Source organism: Thermobia domestica, chromosome 15 (assembly GCF_964235325.1).
Source record: "Thermobia domestica chromosome 15, izTheDome1.hap1.1, whole genome shotgun sequence".
Taxonomy (NCBI): Eukaryota; Metazoa; Arthropoda; class Insecta; order Zygentoma; family Lepismatidae; genus Thermobia; species Thermobia domestica.
In genome coordinates, this window is record NC_137468.1 from 190902802 (window position 1) to 190927994 (window position 25193).

The following is a 25193-nucleotide window of genomic DNA, read 5'->3' on the forward strand; positions in this document are numbered from 1 at the left end:
GAATATTGCGTGGATCTACTGATTAAGGTGTAATCCGAACCACATGAGCTCCCACCGGAAGCTATTGGCCCAATACCAGCCCGGTTAGGATTTGTAACTAGAACGTACAACCGTAAGTAAACATTGTTTGACAATCCTGTTTTCTTTAACTAAAAACAGTTATTATATAATCCCTGCTCTTGAGATTAGAGCTGAATAAATAAATACTTTAAAAATAATAATAACTGGAAATATTTATAATAAATACTTAAGGAAAATGATTTTTTTCTTCCATTGTTGGCCACGAGAATTGCCAGTTAATTTCGGTCCAGGACCCACCTGCTGTGTATGTCCTTAGCTACAGTCAATTTATGCCGGCTTCTTTTAAGCTGCTATTTAATTATATTGAATTTAAATAGAAGAAGAATCACACTTTTTTACTCATATATATTACTTTACATTATGCATAAAGCGCACGGGACATACACTCTATTTCACATTGACACCATGCATATTTTAAGTTCGATGTATATGTAAATATTGTACCGTAAATTCTCGTGAAATCAACCTAATTCACGAATCAAACAAAAATAGATGTCTTTAAATACATATTACTACAATCGAGATTCGAAAAAAAATTGAATTAAATGAAATCTTTCAGGTTATCTCCCACAATTTGCCAATTAAAAGAGACGGTAATAATGAAAATGATTGAAATGGTGGAATGAAGAGAGTAGGAATTTTCAAACGCAAACATTCATGCATTAAAGGTAAATACTGTACCACAGAGCCACTGCAAAGGTTCGAAACAAATAAGATCGATAATCAACTAATAAATAATAACGTGACTTATAGATTTTCTTTGAACAAATTCTAGCTGGGAGAGCTTGGTATTTTTTTCATAATATCTCTAAATAGGGAAAAGTGTTTTAATTGCATGTTTTTTTTTTTTAAAGAAATGTACTAAGCGACATTGTGTGTCAATGTTTCACGTTTATTTTTTAATTTGAGTATTGAATCCGTAATTTAGTAGGAAACCGTCTTAGAGCTGCAATACCGATGATCGCAAACTCAATTACAATATTTTGGATTATTGGTAATGAATGGCTTCTCATTCTGTCTCGCTATTAACTTTTCTGGAAGTAACTACTCTGGAAAGATTGATTGAAAATTAGTACGTGTGATTTTGCGATATATCGAATGTTGTTTACAAATGGCGGATATCTGAAGTATTTGCGTTGAAAATTTGTAAAAAAATATCATGGAATTTTAGAATTTTGCATAAGTGACGATTATTCTTATTCTTATAGTTTGAGTTAATGCATAAAGGTAAATCTGTGTGAATATAGATAGTATTGATTAATTTATGTTTAAAGGCTGCTTATTTACGAAAAATGTTGTCCTTGATTTGATTGAATTTGATCTTAAGAATGAGCGGGAGTTCGGTCCATGAAGTTACATAACTTGTAAATAATGTTCATTATATAAATAGTAGTTACTAATATTAATTGTTCAATCCTTATAATCCAAGTTTCTTTGAATCTGGTGTGTATCCGTAAGATCATTATTTAACAACAGCTTTGTCTAGATCACTGACAACTGGAGCAGTTGGTCTCCGTTGGAATTAAATATAAATCTTCTGTAGTCAGTTATGTAGATTCAGAATACGGATTCATACATAAATTAATTGCTTATCGTGAAAACGAAGTCGATTGGAACTAAAACGCACGAATGTTATATAATCCAGTAATGAAGGAGCACAGTTCAATTAGACTGCGCGGGGGTGCATCCGTAGGGAACAGGCGCGTCAGCGATGGTAGATATATACACACGAGGAAAGTGGTAAAACACTACATGGCATAAAAACACTCAACTTACGTGTTTGATGATGTACTTGTGTGGATGTTAGACGCAAGATACAGATATATTTTCGGCGTAAGTTTAGCAAAAGAGGTCCAGCCATTTTTTTTTCTAAAAAATGTTACAATTTCTGTTCATATACCGTAAGGCTAGTTTAGGTTAGGTTACATTACTTTAAAATGTTACAATTTCTCTTATTTATCTTCATATTAGGCTAATTTAGGTTAGATTAGCTACCTTAGGTTAATGTTAGCTACTTACATCATGTTTATTGTCAAATATCTATTGCATATCTGGGACCGTGGTGGCTCAGTGGTAGCGCGTTCACTTTTGGTGCGTGGGGTCCCTGGTTCGATCTCAGCCCGCGCCAAGTGAACTTTGTGGTAGACAAACACCCTGTGCGTAGGTTTTCTCTGGGTTCTCCCACTTTATTCATTCCACCATTGCCTAGGCGGCATATCCGTGGGACGTATGTATATATTTCATTTCATTTTTTCTATTGCATTTTCCATACAGTCCTCAACTTCAACAATTCGTGTCTATGTACAAACTGTAATATTTCATTTTCACTATTAACGTAAGTACGTACAAAATTGAAGATGGAAATGTATCCGATGCACGAGCTCGCCATATCTGAGAACGACGAATTACCTGAATCGTTGTATTCTTGTATTCTTATTCCTTTGTCTTTTTTCGGCAAGTAGATACAAGATGCGCCTTTATTACATTCCTAAAGAGAGATAAATCAGTTATGCTGCCCTTACTTCAACTAATTTCTTCTCTAAATCTTGTAGTAGTTTTTTTTTTTTTTTTTTCCTGATTCTGGATTTCTTGTGCTAAACATAGCACATGTTTTCATTGTTTTCACATTACTTCCGTAAATTTCACAAATAGCGGATCCTTTAACTGTCGGACATTTCTGTTCTTGCGCATCATGTGTTAGCACACTGTCTTCAAATACTTAACTTGACCTTCACTTTGTATACCGTCAGGGTTTGCCCAAGTGGACCCAGACCGAAAAAACCCACCTTGGTTTTTGGTCTTTTGGTTAGGATATTATTGGTACAAATAAGATGATCTTATTGAAAGTTATTTTTATCAAATTTTAGACTTTCCTTGGGCGAATTAGATGCTTTCACGTTAAGGTATACAACAACATTCAACATAAGACCTTTATAAAGTTCTGAACGCACTGAATGAATTAAAAAAAAAAAAAAAAAAAAAAAAAACTTACCTTATCTTGAGATAGTTATAGAACGAATTAATTTATGGGTTATGCTTATAGTCTATTTGAAATAAAATATGCAATTTTATATTTTAGAAAATACTTTCCGTGACTAGTGTGCTCGCCAACTAGGCGATACCGAGGGATCTTGTCCCTCATACGTTTGACGGGTTTACCTTTTGTTTTTTGTTTAGTTTTGGAAAATTTGTGTATTTGTCCACCAACACGTCCGTCACCATTTTTTTTTTTTTTTTTTTTTTCAAACAATAAATTAAATTACAGATGCACATATTAAGGCCAGCTAGATGTTATGTTCTAGCTTTTTGTGAAAAAGTATATTCTTAAGTTTATACAACTTGGCTTTAGGTTATTTTTACTTTTGAATGCTTTAACAATTTTCTCACCTTCCGCGTACCAAATTGCACTAAAAAGTATTATTTAGTTTATTTTGTTTTATGTTAATAAAAAAAAAAAAAAAAAAAAACTTTATGCACTATTAAGTGATAACTTATTTATTATATAATAATCCTCCTCTGGGAATTAATGAGCGGCTAATGATAACGTCCGCGTTAATAAAAAAAAAAACTTTATGCACTATTAGGTGATAATTTATTTATTATGTAATAATTGAACGCAGAAGCATCGGAATTAAATACTTGAACAAAAAAACTATTCATTTTATGCTAGAAGATAGTTAATTTCATTTAAGACAGTTTGAAACAATTACTTTATAAAATATGAATTATATATTTGTTAATTATTTTAATTTTTGGGAAAGAACCGTCTTGCAACAAGTGCTCGGGAAATTTCCGTAATTGAACGCACAAAGTATCGGAAGTGAACTTCAACAATAAAGCCATTTATTTTACGCTGGAAAATGTTTATTTCATATAAGACATTTTGAAACATTTATTTATTTCATACAACATGAATTGTATTTCTGTTTTAAATTAATAGATCCCTTTTGGTATTCATATTTGGCGAACGTCAGTCAGGCTTCTGGATGACTTGATTTACATTTGTTCGTTTGTTTGCCGAGCTCCTTCATGGCTAGGCGGTTAGCGTATGCGTCTTCGGCGTGGGAGACCCGGGTTCGATTCCCGGCGGGAGCTCATGTGGATCCGATTGCACGTTAATCAGTAGGTCCCGTCTCATTAATATAGTCTTACTGCTGAAAGGGACGTTAAACACAAAATCAACTCAACTCGTTTGTCTGCCCTACCACACACACTACAGGATACAACTTTCGGTCTTTTAAGTTAAAATTTTCAGAGTACAGGCACGAGACACTAAATTTCCTGTATAGATTTTGACGGCATACCAACGTAAAATTCCAAATTAACGGGTTTTTTTTTCTTTATTTAAAATAACGAGTGTCCACGCTACAAAACGCAATTTTCCGTCTTTTTAAGTTGAAATTTTGAGGATGGAAGCACGAGATATGCTAAATTTCTGTATAGATTTTCTCGGCGATCCAGTGAAAAATTTCAAAATGGTGCTTCTTTTGTTGTTTCAAGTTGTAACAATGACAATCTTGAAATACAAATACATTTTAACACTTTTACCCCGAAGACGTTGAAATATTTCGAAAAAAAACCGAAAAAACCCACATGGGCCCAGGTGGGTTGGGCTTTTTCAAACCCTGTATACCGTACTGTAGTTAATGATTATCGTACGGAGGAATCCGTGCTTAAAAAGGATTGGCCTTTCATTAATGTATTTCTACGTAGATACATACACATCTCAGAGATAAGAACACAGTACTTCGATTATTTTTACACTGGTCTGTTAAAATACTATTACAGACGACTTTGTAGATTTTACAAATATAAGAATCTGTATTATCAATCGGCACTCATTTTATTTCAAGCCAAAATATTAAAAGAGAGATATTCTACGGATGCGAACTAGATGTGTTTAGGTTAGCTTAAAGTATTTCTGGCTCACATCTGCGAAACAAAACTTACATTAAAATTTCCGACTTTTGTACCGCAGAGTTGGCCCAGTATGTTAAGACATAAGTGAGGTTAGTTTAGGTTCGGTTAAGTTAAATCTCGTATTCCTGGACCTATTGTGCAGCAGTTAACCTAAATTTCCAATATGTAATTCCGACGGTATGATCTTTTACAGAGCTTTGTGTATGAAAAAAAAAAAAAAAAAAAAAAAAAAAAAAAAAAAAAAAACGAAGTCAAATACAAGGGTTAGGTTTACAATTTTTGGTTTGAAATACTATATGTCTTACTTTTAGAATAATTTTACATCACAAGATCCAGTTGGTACTCTTACGCAAGCATTGGTTTGTTTAGAAGAGCTTCACGACAGATGGTATGTGTTGTATCTTCATATTCAGTGCAATTGTGAAAAATAAAACTACCACCTGTAATACTGGTTTAGTTCGCGTTAGGGTAGGGCGAAGCAGGATGGCCCGCGGGGAGAAGATGCGTAAGTGAAGATGGGTGTGCGGGTAAAGGAAGATTTGTTTGTTTCCTTGCATCTGTTCTCATGGTTGGAGATAGTACCATTGTTTGTGTCTATGTAAGGATACCAAGGCCGCGCCTCCATTGCTTCCGAATGCGAACTGCGAATCCATGTGCCTCTACTACATCCGAAGTTTTGCGAATACGAATCAAGTTGGAATGTTTCTTTCAAAGCTTCAATGTAAAATATTTTTGCTTGAAAATTCGTACCTTAAAGTCTTGAAAGCCTAAATAACAATAATATCTATTAATTTCCTTTGTGCGCAAAATAAAGTGAATGTTGCTTCTGTTACTATTATTATGCTTCCGTGATAACCGCTACTATTTTCACTTTAAAATAAATTAACTAAATAAAATTAGAGATTATAGAATCAACCTACTTTCTAAGAAAATTTTCTCCACGAGTAAAGAAACCCATTTTTGCTATTTCAAACATATTTGTCAATAATTACATGTATTCGTAAAATCATTATTTGAGGAACAAAAACGAAATATAAATTGAATAAAATGTTGCGGGTCGTGTATTAATTAAATCTTCATATTTTAAAGACAAAAGAAAAGAAAATACACATATCTTCTACTCCAAGTTCCTTGGTTACGTCTACCCGGGTTCCACAATGGAACTTTATCAAAAACACAATTTATTAAAGCATCAACATCCATTTCCATCTTTATTTTTATTTTTTGTTTATTTTATTTTATTTTATTTTATTTTATTTTTTGTTTATTTTATTTTATTTTATTTTATTTTTTTAACTCCGCACTTCACAACGTCGTCTGCTTTCACGCAAAACAAACTTTCTTCTCTCACGTATCGCTCAATTTCTCTGTAGACGACTCTCCATTCGCACGAATTCGGACGAACAATCCCAGCATGTTGGGATAGTTAGCATTTGCATCTTTTCGTCGGTTTTCGCAATTGGCAGATCGGAACTAGTCGAGGCATTCCAATGTATTTACACGTGCTGGGAAATTCGCAATCGCATTCGGAAGCAATGGAGGCGCGGCCTTACCAACAGGAGTGTGCTTTGTCAAGTTAACAAGAAAGCTCTGTTATGTGGTTAGTGTACAAGCGTTTGATTCTCGCTGGGAGATCATGCAGTTCGGTTTCTACGTTAATCTGTAGGTCCATGCCTCAAATATGTAGCCCCGCTGCTGAAAGGGACCCAAAATTTCTATCCAAGTAACGACCCCACTTGTTGGAGATACAATGAGAGATACCACCAGAAATAATTCAAAAATTAAGATGCTTTCACTAGTTATCTCATAATCTTGTACTATGGTATATTTATTTATTTATTTAACAATCACCAGATACAGCTCAGAGGCCATTTTACACTGGATATCCAACAACAACAATAACAATGGAAAGGATTTAGGAAGGTATCGGCCAGGGCCTGTTTAGTAGGTACCATCTCGGCATTTGCCTGGTAGGAGTGAGGGAAACCCTGGAAAACCTCAATCAGGATGGTCGGCAGTGGGATTCGAACCCACGACCTCCCGAATGCGAAGCCAACGCTCTACCACTTGAGCTACTATTCTTGGCTCGTGATCAACAATTGCATTCAGGTTTATTTGTTGAATTGTATACTTTACATACAGGACGAGACAAAAATCTAGTTACCCCTTGTGTATTTAAAGAACAGTTAACGAAAACTGACTTCTGACAGTTCGAGAAAACACGTGGTGTATTGAAGGTGCTGTTGCCAAAGGCTCTGCAGCCAGAAAGCAGCAGCTCTGACGACAAATTTAGGACGGTTAACTAGTCATAATTCTGTAATCGTAATAGTATTACAGAAAGAATGGTTTCTAAATAACAACAGTAATAATACTTGGAACAATGGCGTATGCTAGGAGTGGATTTGTGGGTTTAATCCCCTTGAACAAGACACTATGCAAAATAAACATTTACTATATAGAAAAATCACGCGTGTCCTGAAAGGATATGAGAGAGTAGTTGAACCCCCCCCCCCCTCTGTTCATGAATCTACAGGAAAAATATATAATAGATTAATAGTTTGGTTAATGGATCGGCACCATATACCGGGACCCAGGGTTCGAATTCCGGTCCAGTCATTCACTTTTTCACTCTTTGTATGTTCATACAGGGCGCAAAATTTCAATCGGATTCAAAATTTCAATTCAAAAATGATGGTCACCAATATCTCTCACATACAGATTATGAAAGGTCCCCCCTCCCTTCCCCGAGGGCCTTTGGTTTGATAAAGAAAGGTATTGCATCAGGGCATAAAATTTCAAAACCACACAGTTAGATTCAGGATAATCAATTTCGAATTGTATAATTCGTATACATATTAAAAAATATCTTTCCTTAAAACTTCACGTTTGTGTAACGCTCTCTCTCTCTCTCTGCACTGAAGCAGCAGTTGTCCATTGAGAGCCCATTGATAGAAATTGTAAGCAAATCATCCAGTGTGTCAGTCTTCAGTGAATTCCTGTAGGCAATCTAATCTCTGTTGAAATTGCTGAAGCCTCTCTCGCGTATGAAGCAGTACTCACAGGGAAAACTACAAAATGTGACAATTGGAAGCAAATTTGGGAATCTCTTAATAAAGTTTTCGATTGAGGGTAGGAAAGGAGGGGCGAATTCCACAGGGTTTGCCCAAATGGGCCCAGCCCGAAAAAAACTTTTTTTCGGGTTGGACCCACCTTGGTTTTTGAGCTTTTTGCTAGTATATTACTGATACAACTAAGGTGATCACATTGAAAGTGATTTTTGACTTTCTTCGTGCGGAAAAAAAAAATACCTTAGCTTGAGATTATTATAGATCAAATAATTGTATGGATTATGCTTATAGCCTATTTGAAGTAAAATATGCAATTTTATATTTTAGAAAATACTTTTCGTAAATAGGGTGCTCGTCGACGCCAAGAGACGTAATTTCTCATACATTCGACGGGCTTAAGGTCATAAGTGCCGGTACTACCAGTAAATATGTAGTGCATTAGTATAACTGCTAGTATTATTTGTTATCTTTGATGGTAACACAAGTATTCTTCAGTAAAATTTGGTTCCCCAACAACAGCAGTTTAGTTCAGTTATTTGTTGCTACTCTTCAAATAAGCATTCTGTAGAATCAACATCAGCAATAGCGTAAAAAATCTTATCAAATTTAAGAAGCTTAATGCTCGGAGTTCCGAAAACTACGTAACGCTTACTATTTCAAGTGCCAAATTCAAACTTCCGTACTAGTGGAAGTTTCGATGTACAGTAAAGAAAGCTGCATTTTCGAAGAAAGAAAAAAAAAAGTCGTGAAAGAATTGCTCGGGAAATTCCCGCAATTGAACGCGCAAAGCATCGTAAGTTAATACTTCAACAATAAAACTATTTATTTTACGCTGGAAAATATTTAATTTCATTTAAGACATTTTGAAACACATACTTTATAAAATATGAATTATTTCTTTGTTAATTGTTTTCTGGAAAGAACTGTCTTGGAACAAGTGCTCGGAAAATTCCCGTAATTAAATGCATAAGGTATCGAAACTGAACTTCAACAATAAAACCATTTATATTACGCTGGAAAATATTTATGTCGTATAAGACATTTTGAAACATTTATTTTATAAAACATGAATTATATCTTTGTTTTAAATTAATATATTTGGTGTTCATATTTGGCGAAAGTCACTGAGATTCCTGCGATGATTCGATCTACATTTGTTTGTTCGTCTGACTAGGCCTACTACACATACAACAGGGTACCACTTTTTAAGTTTAAATGTTCGCGGTACAAGTACAAGACACTAAATTTCCTGTATAGATTTTGGCGGCATAACGTAAAATTTCAAAATGGCCACCATATTTTCAAACTAGCGGGTATCCACGCTATAAGCGCAATTTTCGGTCTTTTATGGTTAAATTTTGAGGGTACAAGCAGGAGACATTCAAAATTTGCTGTATAGATTTTCTTGGCGATTCATTGTAAAATTTCAAAATGGCGGCCATTTTTTCAAAACGGCAGTGAATAGAAAACTGTTGCAAGTTGTGACAATGATAACCTTGCAATATAGATCATATTTTTAAACTTTTACCCCAAAGATACTGAAAAATTCGAAAAAAAAACAATTAAACCCGAAAATACCTATATGGGCCCAGGTGGGTTGGGCTTTTTTTTTTTTTTTTAATTTTTAACGGGTTTTTCCAAGCCCTGGAATTACAACGTTGTGAAGACTTCTTTTTTCATGTCCGTTGTGAAGATTTCACATTCCCTATTTTCTGTCACGCAGTGACAATTATTTTCGTACGAAAGAGAAATTGCGCAGCCCTGTGAGTTTAGGCAGAAACCATTCCTTCTGAACACTGGAGCTCTAAATTTCCAGTCGCCAATGGTGACGTGGTGACCAGAAATTTTGCGTCCTGGTTAATTGATTAATAAATTTGGTTATACATTGAATTTATACAAAATCCGGAATTTCTGTCGTCTTACATGGTATAAAACAGGACGAGATAATTCGATATGAAACTTCACACCTGCCTGGAAAAAAAAAAAAAAATAGCCCATATTGAGCAATTCGCATAAATATGCATGTCAAGTTAGTCTTACATTTGTTGTTAGAGTAATTAGTATTTGCTCATGTTTCGTCAAATCATACTATTCTCTCAGGTTCAGTATTTGCCATCTCCTTCAAAAAACGAAACCACATAACAGCTATATCAGGGCGAAAAATTTCAAAGTCAGACGCACTCGCCATTCCAAAAATGATGGTCGCCAGTGTCTCTCACGTGGCCTTTGGTTTGACAAAAAAAAAAGATTACATCAGGGCATAAAATTTCAAAACCAGACAATTAGATTCAGGATAATAAATTTTGAATTGCACAATTCATAGAGATGTTAAAAAATAGCTTACCTTAAGACTTCACGTTTGTGTAACGCTCTCTCTCTCTCTCTGCACTGAAGTACCAGTTGTCGATTGTAGTTCAATTTCTCGCATTGACGTGCCAGTAGGCGAATCATTTCGATTGAGAGTGGGAAAGGAGGGGCGAATTACAACGTTGTAGAGACTTCACTTTCCATGTTCGTTGTGAAGACTTCACATTTCGTGTGTATCACTCAGTAACAATTATTTTGTGCGAAACAGAAACTGTGCGTCCTTGTGAGTTTAGGCACAAACCATTCCTACTGAACACTGGACGCCAGCTCTAAAGTTCTAGTCGCCAATGGCGACCTGGTGACCGGAAATTTTGAGCTCAGAACTATATCATCCTCTCTTTTAATAAAATCTTCCTTCTTAAAAATTTCTTGTATCGAAACCCTGTCTTTTTAAGTACTTTGTGTACAGTTGTGTTCCCATCCGTGAATACTCTCTTTCTGCAACGAATCAAGGAAAGAATTTAAAGTTCGATTTTGTTTGTTTGTTTGCAATAACTATAAGCGTGATATCGTATTGCATTTTTCGTGAACTCATTTAGAGTTGAATTTAGACTTGCTCGTGACCTTTTCTGTGCCAGGTGTTGTGTTACCGAAAGATTATTATCGTTTGTGCTTCCGAGTTTTTGTGCGGTGACGCGGATACTATAATAATTCTTTCACTACTTTCAAAACGTTCAAAGTGCGCTTGATTACCTGTTCTATGTGGAAAAGGGAACCTTTATTTGTTCTCTCGTCTTCGAAGTAGCATCGTGCGTTTGTATGACTGACGTGTGTATTGAAGCAGTTTACTTATTCCATATTGTTTCAGTATGTTCAGTTGGCATATTTATCTTCTTTTGTGAACACAGCACACACTGGACCTATTAGCAATCAACAATCACCAGTAATTTGGAAGAGAAAAACACTTAAAACAGCACATATTCAAACGTGTATTAGACCGTCTCTACTACTATAGCATAACAGAAACAACTATTTGACAGATTTTTCAACTCTCAACAAACTGGCAACAGCGCGGTCGTATGACTGGTTGTCTAGAAACAGTGTGAAAGAATACCACAGTGATCGGCGAACCACCCTCCTGTTGGATATGCGCTAAGAATTGGCGCTGTATTATTATTATTATTATTATTATTATTGACTCACGTAACTCTAGAAGTATATCGCAGCAAAAGTTCAGGTTTCTTATGATTTTCTCTTTTCTCCAAACTTCTGAAGTTCTGTTGTTCATTAAATATTTAAAAACAGTCGGATTATGATGTTATAATTTGTGTTTGGATATCTTGTCGTATTAGGAATTGAATGCTGAATAAATTTAAAATTAATGTGTATATGTAAAAAGTAATACGTAATATAGTATTGTTGGTTGGTGGGAGTTGGTGATGGACACTATAACACAAACGCTGGTTCGTTCAACAATAGTTCGGTTTAATAATACTATGAATGTTTCTGTCAATTCCACATGGACAACACTACGGTCTTGTAGCTATAGGCTGTGCACACACTCATACAGAACTATCTACACAGTTTCAAGTATCTACTCGACTTGCTTCTTCTTACGGCCGCGGTGGCTCAGTGGTAGAGCGTTCATACAAGATGCGTGGGGTCCTTTGTTCGATCCCAGCCCCCGCCAAGTGAACTTTGTGGTGGACAGACACCGTGTGTGAGTTTCCTCTCACTTTCTTCATTTTACCATGTCATTCATTTCTCATTATCACCGTCTCCTTTAGCCTAATTAGCATAATCGTGGGACGTTAAACTCAAAGATTTCATTTTTTCGATTTGCTTCTTATACATTGAACTGTCATCTTTTAACAAAAACTAATCAGGTTAAATAAGTTAATTAGAACTAAACAGTTGGTGCGTCCTTTTTGAGCAGCAAGGCTATGTAAGACGTGAACGTAAAGTTTAAGGTGGAATCGCACAAATGTAACATAATATATTAAGTGAAGGTTCTGTGAAATAACAAAGAAAAGTGGAAAAGTGCTTATTTTTCCTTTCCCTTGTTTCATTGTTTTTTTTTTTTTTTTTTGTTTTTTTTCTGCTGTGTATTGTGGTTTAGAACTTTATTTAAAATTGTATTATTATATTTTTAATTATCAAATTGTTAAAATCTGTTACCTCAGCGCCCCAAAGCAGAACGCTTTTCAACTTTCTAACGACGACTTAGAAAAATCAGAGAACTCTCTGCAAGTATGTTAGTAATGGCATAGTAAAATTATAACATAAAATTTTCAAACACATGAAAGCATTTTTTTTAAATACTTATAGGCTTTTTATTTATGATGAAATGTACAGGGAACTTTTAGAGTTGTCTAAGATCTAAATAAGTATTCAATCAATAAATTCCCAAGAATTACAGGTACTTACCTATTTTCATTTATGTATTTTTTTATTACACATCTTAATACATGAAAATTAATCATTTAAGTATCCTTGAATAGGGTGTCTGTCGGTCACGAATGTCACGAAATTTAGCTTTTGGTTTTTTTAATCTCTACAAATGTAAGTACAGATCGGAAAATTCTGTTCTGTAAAATATCAAAATTCACCACCAAAAATGTCTGTGGTCGGCTTTAGACGCTACCGAATCGCTCGCAAAGCACCCTTCTATCGCATGGGTGAAAATCCGGCTAATTCACTCTTCGGAATGATACGAAATTTTATGGTTTGGTAAAGAAGAGGTCACGAAATTTCATTTTGGAATTTTAGTAGACACCCTGTTGAATCCTTCTTACAACTTCGTAAGTCACTTCTTTAAACATTAATTTGTCTCCAGGAATAAGCTTCTACTGTTTGTGGTATTGACTACTATATTTCTGACATAATACCATTTCGAAAAATTTCCTGTTTCCCTTGTAACCAGCAGGTGGTCCTGGTTGTAAGCCAACATATCAATTGTGTCAGTCTCTTCAGACGAAAAATCACTGGCTGCACGGCGGTTAGTCATAATGTTGATAATTAGAGAACCCTTAGCTTTCACAACTCGTCCTGAGGTAGTCATTTTCTAAGTATCACAATCACATTATAACCACGACAGAAGCGTTACCAAGCAATGTGCAGTGGCTGAGCAAGCATCCCGCCATCGGGCAGCTGTTGTTTTCTAGGGTCTCGACTTGGGTGCATGTACTGTAGCACTGGCGACTGTAGCGCTCGTGGTGGTGACTGTGCGAATCGCTTACTCTTCCATTTCACGCGCCTCAGGTTTATCGGCATAGGCGGCACCAGAGTGGGTGCAGCTGCACTCACATTAACTTCGATTTTCAGATTTCCTATAATAATCCTATCTATTTTGTATATTTATGGTTTCTGTTTGGATATATTTGAGGGACTTTTCAAGTGTCATAATTTACTTGGTATCATACAGGGATTGTCTTTGAGATCTTAAGGCTCAATAGTGCAAAGCGTTCTGGCAACAATGTTAGGATGTGTTGGAAGAGCATCTGGTTGGCTAGTTGCTCATGCGAACGGAGTTTTTCCAAAATGAATTATGTCAAGTCCAAATGTCGAAGATCGATTATGCTTCAACTCCATATAATGTTGCTCTCTGTTCAAAAGTCGATTTCACTGAGCATAGATATTGAAGATGTCATTGAAGAATTTAAAGCCATGGTTCCATTCAACAGAAAAATGTTCTTATAGAAGCTCTTGTAATTGATGCCATTGCAAAAAAAAAAAAAAAAAAAAAAAAGCCTTTTGCACACTTAAAAATTCTGATATTTCTTTGAAAAATCCATAACTCACATACACGTGTATCCATGTATGAAGTTTCTTTAAATATGTACATAATAGTTTTTATTGCGTACCATGTTGATATTTTTAATATGTCTTATCCCTTCCCAACCTGCACCAACATTACCAAAATCCTAGCGCCGCCTAGTAGCCCTGCGTAGCGTAGTCGACCTTCGGTGCGAGCAGTCCCGGGTTCGATTCCCGGTGGGGTCACTCGGTCGAAAAAGTGTAACACTCTTTTTCAGGCCGGCCACCCTGAATGAGGTTTTCCTGGGTTTTCCACATTCACACCACGCAAGTGCCGGGATGGTACCTAACTTATAGGTCCCAGGCCGCTTCCTTCCTTCCCTTTCCTCGGATTGTGTGCTCGCCGAGGGACGTCATCCCTCAAATCGTGAAGGGCTAAATGGCCTTAGATGCCGAAAGCCCAGAAATATAAATCCTAAATCCCTAATCCTAGCGCCGCATATATTTATCGATATATTATCATGACTATCAAACGTTGAATTGTCCTGAATCGTGTTTTATTTACGGAGAAGAAAATCTTTCTGCAAGCGTAATTATTTAAGGTGTAGACAATCTTTCTGAGAGTAATTTTCGTCTAGAAGTTAGCCAATCTTCCTGCAGCTCACATTTTCTTTCTGCGACATTGTCGCACTGTCGCCTGTTGTTCTGCTTTGGGTCTCAATACATCTGTTATAAGCCTGTTTTTCACAATGATTTCATGGCACAACTCGAGTTCCTTCGTGGCTAAGCGGTTATCGTACGCGCCTTTGGCATGGGAGACCCGGGTTCGATTCCTAGCGGGAGCTCATGTGGTTCGGATTCCACGTTAATCAGTAGGTCCACGTCTCAGTTAGCCTCGCTGCTGAAAGGGACGCTAAACTAAAATCAATTCAACTCACTCAATTCATGACGCAGATCGTCTCTTCGTCAGTGTGACGGTTAATTTCTCTTTTCGATTTGTATTCATAGAAACAAAAGCTATTAGAAGACAGTATTCAAATGACAAGATCAGCGGTAGAGCCTTCACCTCTGGTGCATGGGGTACCTGGTTCGATCCCAGCTCGCACCAAGTGAATTTTGTGGTGGGTTTCCTCGGGGTTCTCCCACTTTCTTCATTACACCATTTCATTCATTTCTCATCATTATCGTCTTCTTTAGCCTAGCCGGCATAATCGTGGGACGTAAAACTCAAAAATTTCATTTCAAATGACAAGAATTGTACTAGTAATTTTTAGTATACCAATTATTTGTGAAGAATTCTTCATAAGATAGCGGTGTCAAGAGTAGTGTACTTTGGCAGTATTCCTTCACAGAATGGAAAAGTGAAAAATCTAACCGAATCAAAAATTAGATCATTTACATTAAAAACTGGAATAAATCTATTAAAAATTTTCTTTAATATGAAATTCGATTTGCAGCAAGATTTTTATTTGCCACACTGACGAAGCGGCGTATTCAGTCTTAAATCCATAGTGAAAAATAAGCTTTAATAGATGTGTTGAAGCAATAGTTTTTTTTTTCGTCTATTTAAATATTCAATATGCATCCAATAGTATCTATTATTGTTATTATTTTAGACAAAATTTGAATTTCTCTTTTCAGATAAGGCGTGATATATTCAAAGAAAACTGAATAGATTTAGACTGGCCCAACTTTATCTGGAATTCCTGAGAAGCAGAGGGATTGATTTATCCATCTGCGTTTGGTGCATGAGTAATAAAGATGAAAATGTGGTTCAAGTTAATGCAAGGTAAAAGATCGAAGATGGTGCATTTCATTATGAGGTAATTGTACATGTGTTTGTTGGTAACAATTATCTGGTAACTTGCAACATGTGGTGGGGGTTCAGTCCCACATTTGACTTTCTGGACGAAATCAAATGTTCGGAAGAGAACGAAGCAGAAGATGTGAATGTTCTTCTGATTGGTGCTGGTGATGCGAGACACATTCTGCAGACTATTGCGTGTGCTTACAAACATAAGTTACGGCATATTAACTTCTATGTTGTTGAAATAACTCTAGAATTGGTCGCTCGTCAGCTGCTGCTGCTGTTGACAGCTTTGGAACCTCCTGATGTGTTGGGACTACAGGAAAAGACTCGCCTTTTTATGGAGATGTACGGTAACACCTTCATTCGTCCCAACAGCAGTACTTTTATTCAAAACAAGGCCAATCAGCTAATTCTCATGGTGACTAATTTGGATTACTTGAGGCGGCGACTTCCATTGGTTGACCTGAGCATGCTGAAGTACAAGGACAGGGATGTGCTTGAAACTATATTTAAGTTCTGGAGGAACAATAAGAAAGGTGTTTTTGATGTGGCTCGACATTGGGACAACAGGTTAAGGCATTTTCTGGGGACGCGATACGATGCCAAAGCTGGCGTCTTTGACTGGGACTATCACATGCGGCTGTGTGATGTGGGTGGTAAAATTGTCAACAGCCAAGAGTACAAGAACTGGAGAGAATCAGGAGTAGCTTTCGATTGGTTTGAAACGGAGTGTAGTGCTCCGAATCTCACGTTGGCTTCGGGAATAGTGAAGATCGGAGAGAAGATCTGCCACCATGGTTATATGGGAGATATCGTGACTGGTCCTTTCATTACGTACGGGATCGAATGTGCTGATAAGGAGATGCTGAAAACTACCAACGGAGTACATGTGAAACGTTCAACTGATGTCACGGAAAGAAATTTGATGCGAATTTTTTATGAAATTCAAAAAAGGGAGCCGTATGTCCATGTCGAAGAGGAGGATTCTAAAGATTGTATTGTTATTCGGGAAATTGATCCTCATAAAGAGTTAAGTGCTGACAATGAAACCAAAGAGAATGTTGCCCAAATGGCCAACAGGACTGAAAATTCAAAATGGCCACCAAAGAGGATCATTGAAGAGGCACATACTGCTCTTCCTGTTGAGTTCGCCAAAGTATATTTTCTTCCTGTGTCAGCGCTTAATAATTTACAAGGTAAGGAAGCGTACAAGAACTACTTCCACGGAGCTTTTGTTTCTCAATATATGATAAACTGTCTGACTCCTGAGTTGATAGGAATGGTTAAAGACACGGCAAAGGTTTTCATTGAATCGAGAAAGTTCCTTCTCACAGTCCGGAAAGAAGGATTAAATGAGTTTGCTGATCTGGTAACCGAAAAGGCCAAGTCCAGCAGTTGCGAACTGAGTACGCAGTTCAATCCGTTAAAAGATAGTTTGGCCAAGTTAAAAGTTGTAAAAGCCACATGAGCCATATTGTGATTCATTTCAATACACGAAATTATCCAAATTGTTACAAAAACTTTCCAATAAGTGCGTTATTGATGTTGATAAGTAGGAGCTTTTTAATTCAGATATGCGTGTACTTTTCTGCACTCACGACTTTTTTCTTTCCTATTCGCTAATCGCTAAAAGAAATGTGCAAAATCACTGTTGTATAAACACATTGTTTCACTTAAGTGTTACTCCTAATGAAATATATGATATAGTCAACAAAATGAAGTATAATGTTCGTGTTTAAGGTGCATGAATTTATTAATATTGTGTGTGACTTAAAAATCTCGTGTCATTTAATTCCCAAATTACTTATAAAATGCAATATTTTTTACACGTGATATTTGTTTGTTTTTGCAATTTTAGAACTTGCAATAGATTGTTCGTTCGTATTTATTTTTTTACAATGTTGAATAACATTACTGATTCTTGTAGTACTTTGTTTTATGTATATATATAATTATTAGCTTCTAAAGAGTTATTTGATATTGAGATATCAAGTGAAGGTTGTGTTTTACTTACCAAATTGTAAATTTCATGTTGGTTAGGAAATTTTGACTTGTAAATTACGTCAAGCAGTATCTCTAGGGTGGGACGGCGAGGGAGGGATCTGATATTGATTTAATAAATATCACAACCGACTTGTGTTTCTAGCATTTGTACATATTTTAGATGCAAATTTGTTTCTGGTCAAGAGTTATTAGCGAAAATGCTTTGTATCTCTCTATATTGTGTAAAATAAATCAGCCATGAGGGTGAATCGTGTTTTATATTGTTTAAGTCAAGATTAAGTCAAGTTCGTTTGTATTAAGTCAAGATTTTTTTATATTTGTTGTTGTATATTATACGCGTTGTAGCATCAAAATATTGTGTATATAGTACGAATATCACTATGTGTGTGTGAAGCTTTTTTTTTTTTTAAAATACGGTTTTGCAGCTGGCTGATATAATGCGATATATGTAAGAAGTTCATCAGTGAATGTAATTTTTTTATATATATTCGTTATTAAGAATAAGTGTGAATTCGGAATGTAAAACTTTCTTTTTCTTTCTCTAAATCTTGTATAAAATTTCCATAATTTGTATGCTCCCCAGTATTAAAATAAGTTGCCTTTTATAACATACTATCTTTAGCTCCATAATCTCTCAAAGTCTTTTTAAATATGACCATTTTATCGATTGTTACTAAATTTCGCGTTCGAGATTCTTCACTGACTTATCCACGCGTCTGCGTAGTTCATTAATTATGTCATGTTTCTTTACGTTACAAATAATAGATTTTTCATCTGGAAATTCATGTGTAAAAGTCTCCTAAACTCGTACTAAATATGAACTTTTTTTTAAAATTGTAACTAACATTTAACTTTTAATTAAAGTGGTGTTCATTGAAGTTTAGCGTAATAAATGGAAAGAAACTTTTAAAGATCTCCAGTTTTTTTTTTAAAAATTAATTTGAAAGTAACAGAAAATATATACAAAATAAATTGTATTGTGATCACTTTTAACTCCTGGTAATAAAAATAGTGGCGAGATTTCGATGAAGAGAATATATTGTTTTATTCCCAGTTTTATTTCTTTCAATATATATATATATATATATATATAGAGGGTTGATTAATTCGTGTGTCAATTTCATTTGTTCACTGTGCAAAAGTGGTATGAGGTAAAAACGTGCAATGTGGTGTAACTTTAGACGAAGGACATAATTTTTGTTTCGCCGTAGAAGCATGTCGCTTGTACTAAAGATTGAAGAGATTTAAGGTCATGGTCAAATTTCGATTTTTTCCTTATGGGATTGCAATGGTAAATTCTAAAAGAGCCTGAAAAAACAATCGAAGTGATAAGAAAGAAAAAGCTGTATGGTATGATTCTATGTCACAAGCCGACCAAATATGCGTCAATCAAGTGTCATGGTCAGAGGTCACTTTCAGACCAAGGTCACAGGTCACCTTGAGAACCCATTTTTTACATGATGAGGCACGAACATTGCGTTGTTTTCAGTGTATTCAATGGGTTCTCAAGATGACCTGTGACCTTGATCTGACCTAGATCCGATCTTTGTTATCACTTCGATTTATGTTTTTTCAGGCTTTTTCAGAATTTACCACTGCAGTCCCATAAGGAAAAAATCGAAACTTGACCTTTGACCCTATATCTCTTCAATCTTTAGTACAAGTGACATGCATCTATGGCGAATCAAAACTTATGTCCTTCGTCTAAAGTTACACCAAATTGCACGGCTTTACTTCATACCACTTTTGTACAGTGAACAAATGAAATTGACACGAATTAATCAACCGTCTGTGTGTATATATATATAAAGCTAATTTTTCAAGACAAATTTTGCAGTTCAGAAAAAAAAATATATAATTCTCTTGTGATTGGTCAAGGAATGTGCACTCATGTCAAAAATGATTGTCGCATATCTATGACTGTCTTGTAAGAATATAATTTGATAATGATTTTGGAGGGTACTTTTAATACTGATACTATGTGTATAATCGGTAATGTATATTTGTGGTAAATTTCATAGGAAAAGAATTATAAATACGAAAATTAGAATGAGTAAAACAAAATGTTGCTTAATGGACAAGAAAGTTTTATTTTCGTTTTATTTTATTTACTGCTCTTTTGACATGAAATTTGCCACATACATGTCTTTGCCGATTATACAGGATCTTTCAAAAGTCCTGTAAAAAAGGAAAAAGATGTAACTTTGTAACCATTTATTGTGTTTGTACAAAACTTTTAGTGGACTTGTAAGAAAATCTGAAATTTTTGTTTCCAAGCATTTTTTCAACGCCAAACTTCCAGCTGAGCACCATTTACGTCCAAATATTGCTGAAGTCTTTTCGGGAATCCAAGAATGGCATTTTGACGTGCTTCATCCGTAATACTCCCAGTCACATCACGTATCTTCTTTCGGAGGTCCTGAAGTTTCAACCTGTAAGGCTTTGCCTCTATTTTCTTACGAACGATATTGTGTAGCGTTGTCATTGGCACTCGCAGCTCCAAGGATATTCGTTTCAACGATTTCTTTGGACTTCGCAACACGCTTTCCTGCATTAACTGAATCACATCAACACTGGTTGTTGGCCCTCTGCTACGAGGCAAGTCCAAGACACTTCCGGTAGCTAGGAACTTACCGCACCATCTCTTGATACTTGAACTTGCAGGTGGTTGTTTCTGATATTTTTGTCGGAATTTTCTTCTCACCAAAACACTAGATTTTAACTCACAAAACCACGCCACACACTGCGCTTTCTCTTGAGTGAAACATCTTTGTCACGTGATTTGCGGTTATGACGTCAACGTTTACATCCACTCATTGTTGCCAACAAAAATGTTATCATTTCCACTAAACATTACAAACAAAATACAAAATTGTAAGTAGTACTTCCAAAGTTACAGTTTTTTACTTTCTTGCAGGACTTTTGGAAGACTCTGTACATACTAACATTATAAGAAATACCAGGCGAATTCTATATCAAACTATATTCCTACAACAACATATTTATAGACATGATACAATGATTTTGAACATGAGTGTACACGCGAAGAAATAGATATTTTCCTTTCGATACAAGCAAACGTGGTGAGAATAGTAAATCTACTGTGCAGTTGGCCTTATCTCCCCTCCCTCCCTCTTGCTCAGCACACGAACCATGTACAAGCTTCGAATGCAAATAGAAGGCCAAGAAGTGAAGAGTGTTTTAAAGCATATTTAACGACATTTTCTGCATGAAAACATTACATGAAGTGCTACCCAAGCTGAAGTACGAAGCGAGAAAAGGACAGCTTCTGTTATTTTTTTTATTTTCTGCATTAGTATATATATATATATATGTGAATATACAGGGTGTTTGAAAACAACACCGACAACGTCGGGGAGGTGATTCCTGACGTCAAGATAAGACAAAAAGTATAGACCAACCCGGGTGCACAATTGTTTCCTTTCGGAGTTATAGGCTGCCGAAAATATGAAAAAAATGAATTTCAAAGGTCCATAGCTCCAAAACTGTGAGATCTACCGTAGTCGGGTCAAGACTTCACTTAGGAACTAATATGTGCACTATCCAAAAATACATGTTTCAGAATCCTAAGGTAGTCACGCAACAGAGGGAGTTTGGCTACGCGCATATAATTTGAAATCCTCATCAACTACTCCTATAAAAATTGTTGCGGAAGTACCGCAGATTCTGAAACTTGGGTATTTGGGTAGGGCACGTACTATTTCCTAAATGAAGTTTTGACCCGACTACAGTAGGTCCCATAGGTTTGAAGTTATGGGCCTTCAAAGTTTATTTTTTCATGTTTTCGGCAGCCTGTAACTCCGAAAAGGAAGCATTTGTGCACCCAGGTTGGGGTATACTTTTTTTCTTATGTTGGTATCAGGAATCACCTCCCAAACGTCGTTCTTTTGAATCACCATATATATATATATATATATAAATTAATTGGATAAAGATCCGAATCTTGCGTATCAGTGGGTACTTTATGTATTATATTACTTGAAAGATTTCATACATTCGTAATGCCATTGATTAATATCCGTAACGAAATCGATACGAAAACGCATGTGTCTGGGACAATTTGGAGCCCATGCTTTCTGTGCGAATGCTCCTAGATTCGACTGTCAGTGGTGAGGTCATTAGATTCGTAGGTTCCTTTTTCAGCATCCAATTCGTAAAACCTTCACGCTGTACTTCATTTACTTATAGTAATAATATAAAATTCCTTGCCATTTCAGCCCCGAATTGATATCTACCAAACGACTTTCAGCTGAGTGATGTGTGGTGGGCACATCGACCCACAACGCGAGTTTAATGGATTTCTAGGCCAATCAGATTGAATTTAGTTGAGTTTTGTGTGATCACCCCATTGACTCAAACGTGATTGATACTGGCCTACCAGACGGCTTTTAGTTGAGTAAGGTGTTGTCACCACATTGTTACTAAATATTTAGTCCTATCAGACACTTAAAGGTAAGTGATATGTGGTTAGCACATAAACCCGAACGGGATTGTTACTTGGGTTTCTAGGGATAACAGACGACTTTAAATTGTGTGATGCATGGTCTCCACATCGATCCCCCAACGCGGTTGTTGCTTTGCTTTCTAGGCCTACAAGATTGCATTTAGTCGAGTGATGTGTGGTCAGAACATGGATTCCGACTCAAATATAAATGGGCTTTTAGGCTGTGGACATTAGGGAGGTCACCAATTTTACACGTCACCGTCTGCTCACTTCACGCTGAAGTGCTACTATTCTACAAATAGTACGGGCTCTAGCCTAACATACTACCACTAACAACTCTGACCGTTGCCAGCTCAGACTTCTGACGTGTTTCGAACATTAGCTCTTCGTTGCCTGTGCAGGAGGTCGGGTTTCTGCGGTTTTTTTCTTTCTTTTTGAGCAGCTAGAAAAGTATAATTTTTGTACTATTTGCAGTCATTTCTTAATAAAGTAACGTGACGTGAGACTATGAAAACGCTACTACGAACCAGGGTTTTGGCGTGTGAACATTGTATTCTCGAACCAGAAGCCTGACACACAGACACGAAGAAACATATTTATATGTGTTTTTTTTTTCATATATATATATATATTTCTTATGTGTCCTGGCAGCATATTTGCGGATCCCAAACGTTTCAGGTATCCTCTGATCTTATTGGCTTATACAAATAGGACGTTAAGAGTCATGACAGACGTATAGCAGAAAGCAAACGCCAGATGCTATCGGCCCTCGTAGGGCTAGGAATGAGTCACTTTTGGCATGGGATCAAAACCCGGCCTAATGAGTTAGTTTTTTTTTTTTTTTTTTTTAATTTTCATAACACGTTTTTAATAAAAAATAAGAATGAAAATAATACTCAAAAAATGATTTACTGAGCGAGCTAGTAATGAAAATCGCTTTTGGCGTGGGTTTAAACCTGGCCCAACGATTTTTTTTTTTTTTTTTTGAATTTTCATAACACACTTTTTTTTTCAATTAAAATAAGCGTGCAGTTTTACTATACAGATCCATAGTATAAGTAGCAGTAGTAGTAGTAATAGTAGGGATGGGTTAGAAGCCCCGCAGGGGTTGTTTGGGTTCTGTTCTCGACATCAAATGCGCAAATTAATTACTTTTTTTTTTTTTTTTACATGATCAACTTAAAACAGCTGGCTAGGGAAGCGCGCGAAAAAAATACAGGGTAGAGCGCGAATACTGAAACGCTTGGGATCGGCTAAAATTCGTCCTGGCAACTGTGTCACACACACGGTAAAGTAGGCGGGATCTGAAAGGTTAAAATAAAAAAAAAAAGTCTGCTATCATTTGCTTGGTTCATATTGTCCACGCCACTCTATGATACCATTTCAGTAGCTGTGCATGAAAAGGCTGTTAGCCAAAACATAGAAAATACTTTCTGTCGCAGCAACTGCTTGATATATGTCGTCCTTCTGCCGTGTTACTGCATAGAAAACCACATCTTTTCAGTATAAGAGCACACAAGATACGAATCTCTTCCGATCTTTATTCATTATTGATCGAGGGAACGTGCGGTGCTCAATATCCATTATTAACCTATATCTGTTCGTAAGAACTAGGTAAGGTTTAAGAATCTTGTGGACACGGGGCTTAGTGGTAGAAAAATGAAAATGAAATCCGTAAGTTTTACGTCCCACGCTTATACCGACAAAGCTAAAGCAGACGGTGATGAGAAATAAATGAAGAAAGTGGGAGGTAACGGGAGAACCCCGAGAAAACCCACGCACAAGGTGTTTGTCCACCATAGAATTCACTTGTCGCAAACTGGGATTGAACCAAGGACTTCATGTACCAGAGGTGAACGCTCTACCACTGATCCACCACGGCCCCGTCTCAATGGTAGAGTACTCAGCTGTGCTGCCTGGGTCCCATGGTTCAATGTCAGGCCTTATAAGTTTATGGAGGATGACATCATGTCTTTTTTTGTGGTTTTCCAATTTCCTCACACATCCTCATTCCCCCAATTCTTTCATGATCATTCGCTTTCATTAATTATTCGTCTTCTTTAGGCTTCACGACATAGTCATAGAACATAAAACTGTGTATACAGGGTGACCAAGATAAAAGAGGCCCCATGCCTTATAACTCGTTGATTGTAAATACAGATTGCAGAATAGTCAATTATTATTATTATGAAGCAATGCATTATTATGAAGAACAACGTATTGAACATTCAATAGGTCAGTAGTTCACAGGAGGCGCTGAAAATGTTCACCATGTTCGACACACAAGTCAGCACGTCTCAACATGTTTCTGGAAATTATTGCCAATTCATTTGGTGTTATTTCCGCAATCGCATTGCGAATGTTTTTTTTTTTTTTTTTCAACTCTTCAATTGTATGCGAGACTTTGCCCTTTATGTTTCCAGGGGGCGCGGTGGCTCAGTGGTAGAGCGTTCACCTTTGGTGCTTGGGGTCCCGGGTTCGATCCCAGCCCCCGCCAAGTGAACTTTGTGGTGGACAAACACCGTGCTCGTGTGTTTTCTCGGGGTTCTCCCGTTTCCTCCCACTTTCTTCATTCCACCATTTCCTTAATTTCTCATCATCATCATTTCTTTTAGCGTAGCCGGCATAACTGTGGGACGTAAAACTTAAAGATTTCATTTCATTTTTCCTTTATGTTTCCCTACAAATAAAAATTGCAGGTAAGCAGATCGAGCGACCTGGGAGGCCATAAATCTACAGAAACTGTACGTTCTTCTCCGAAAGCTTCCTGGATGTGTGACAT

The 25193-nt window shown here is 36.3% G+C and overlaps 1 protein-coding gene across 1 annotated transcript; it reads left to right on the forward strand.

Moving 5' to 3' along the window:
- Positions 1 to 1171: 1171 nt before the first annotated feature.
- Dnaaf3 (Dynein axonemal assembly factor 3) lies at positions 1172 to 18981 on the forward strand. The gene is made up of 2 exons (XM_081740594.1): positions 1172 to 1308; positions 15774 to 18981. Exon 2 carries the CDS (start codon positions 16004 to 16006, stop codon positions 17408 to 17410), a length of 1407 nt encoding a protein of 468 aa, XP_081596720.1. The 5' UTR covers positions 1172 to 1308; positions 15774 to 16003; the 3' UTR covers positions 17411 to 18981.
- Positions 18982 to 25193: the final 6212 nt, after the last annotated feature.

Excerpts from the sequence above, each read along its gene's own strand:
- Dnaaf3 (XM_081740594.1), top strand. The coding sequence starts at position 16,004 with ATGTGGTGGGGGTTCAGTCCCACATTTGACTTTCTGGACGAAATCAAA.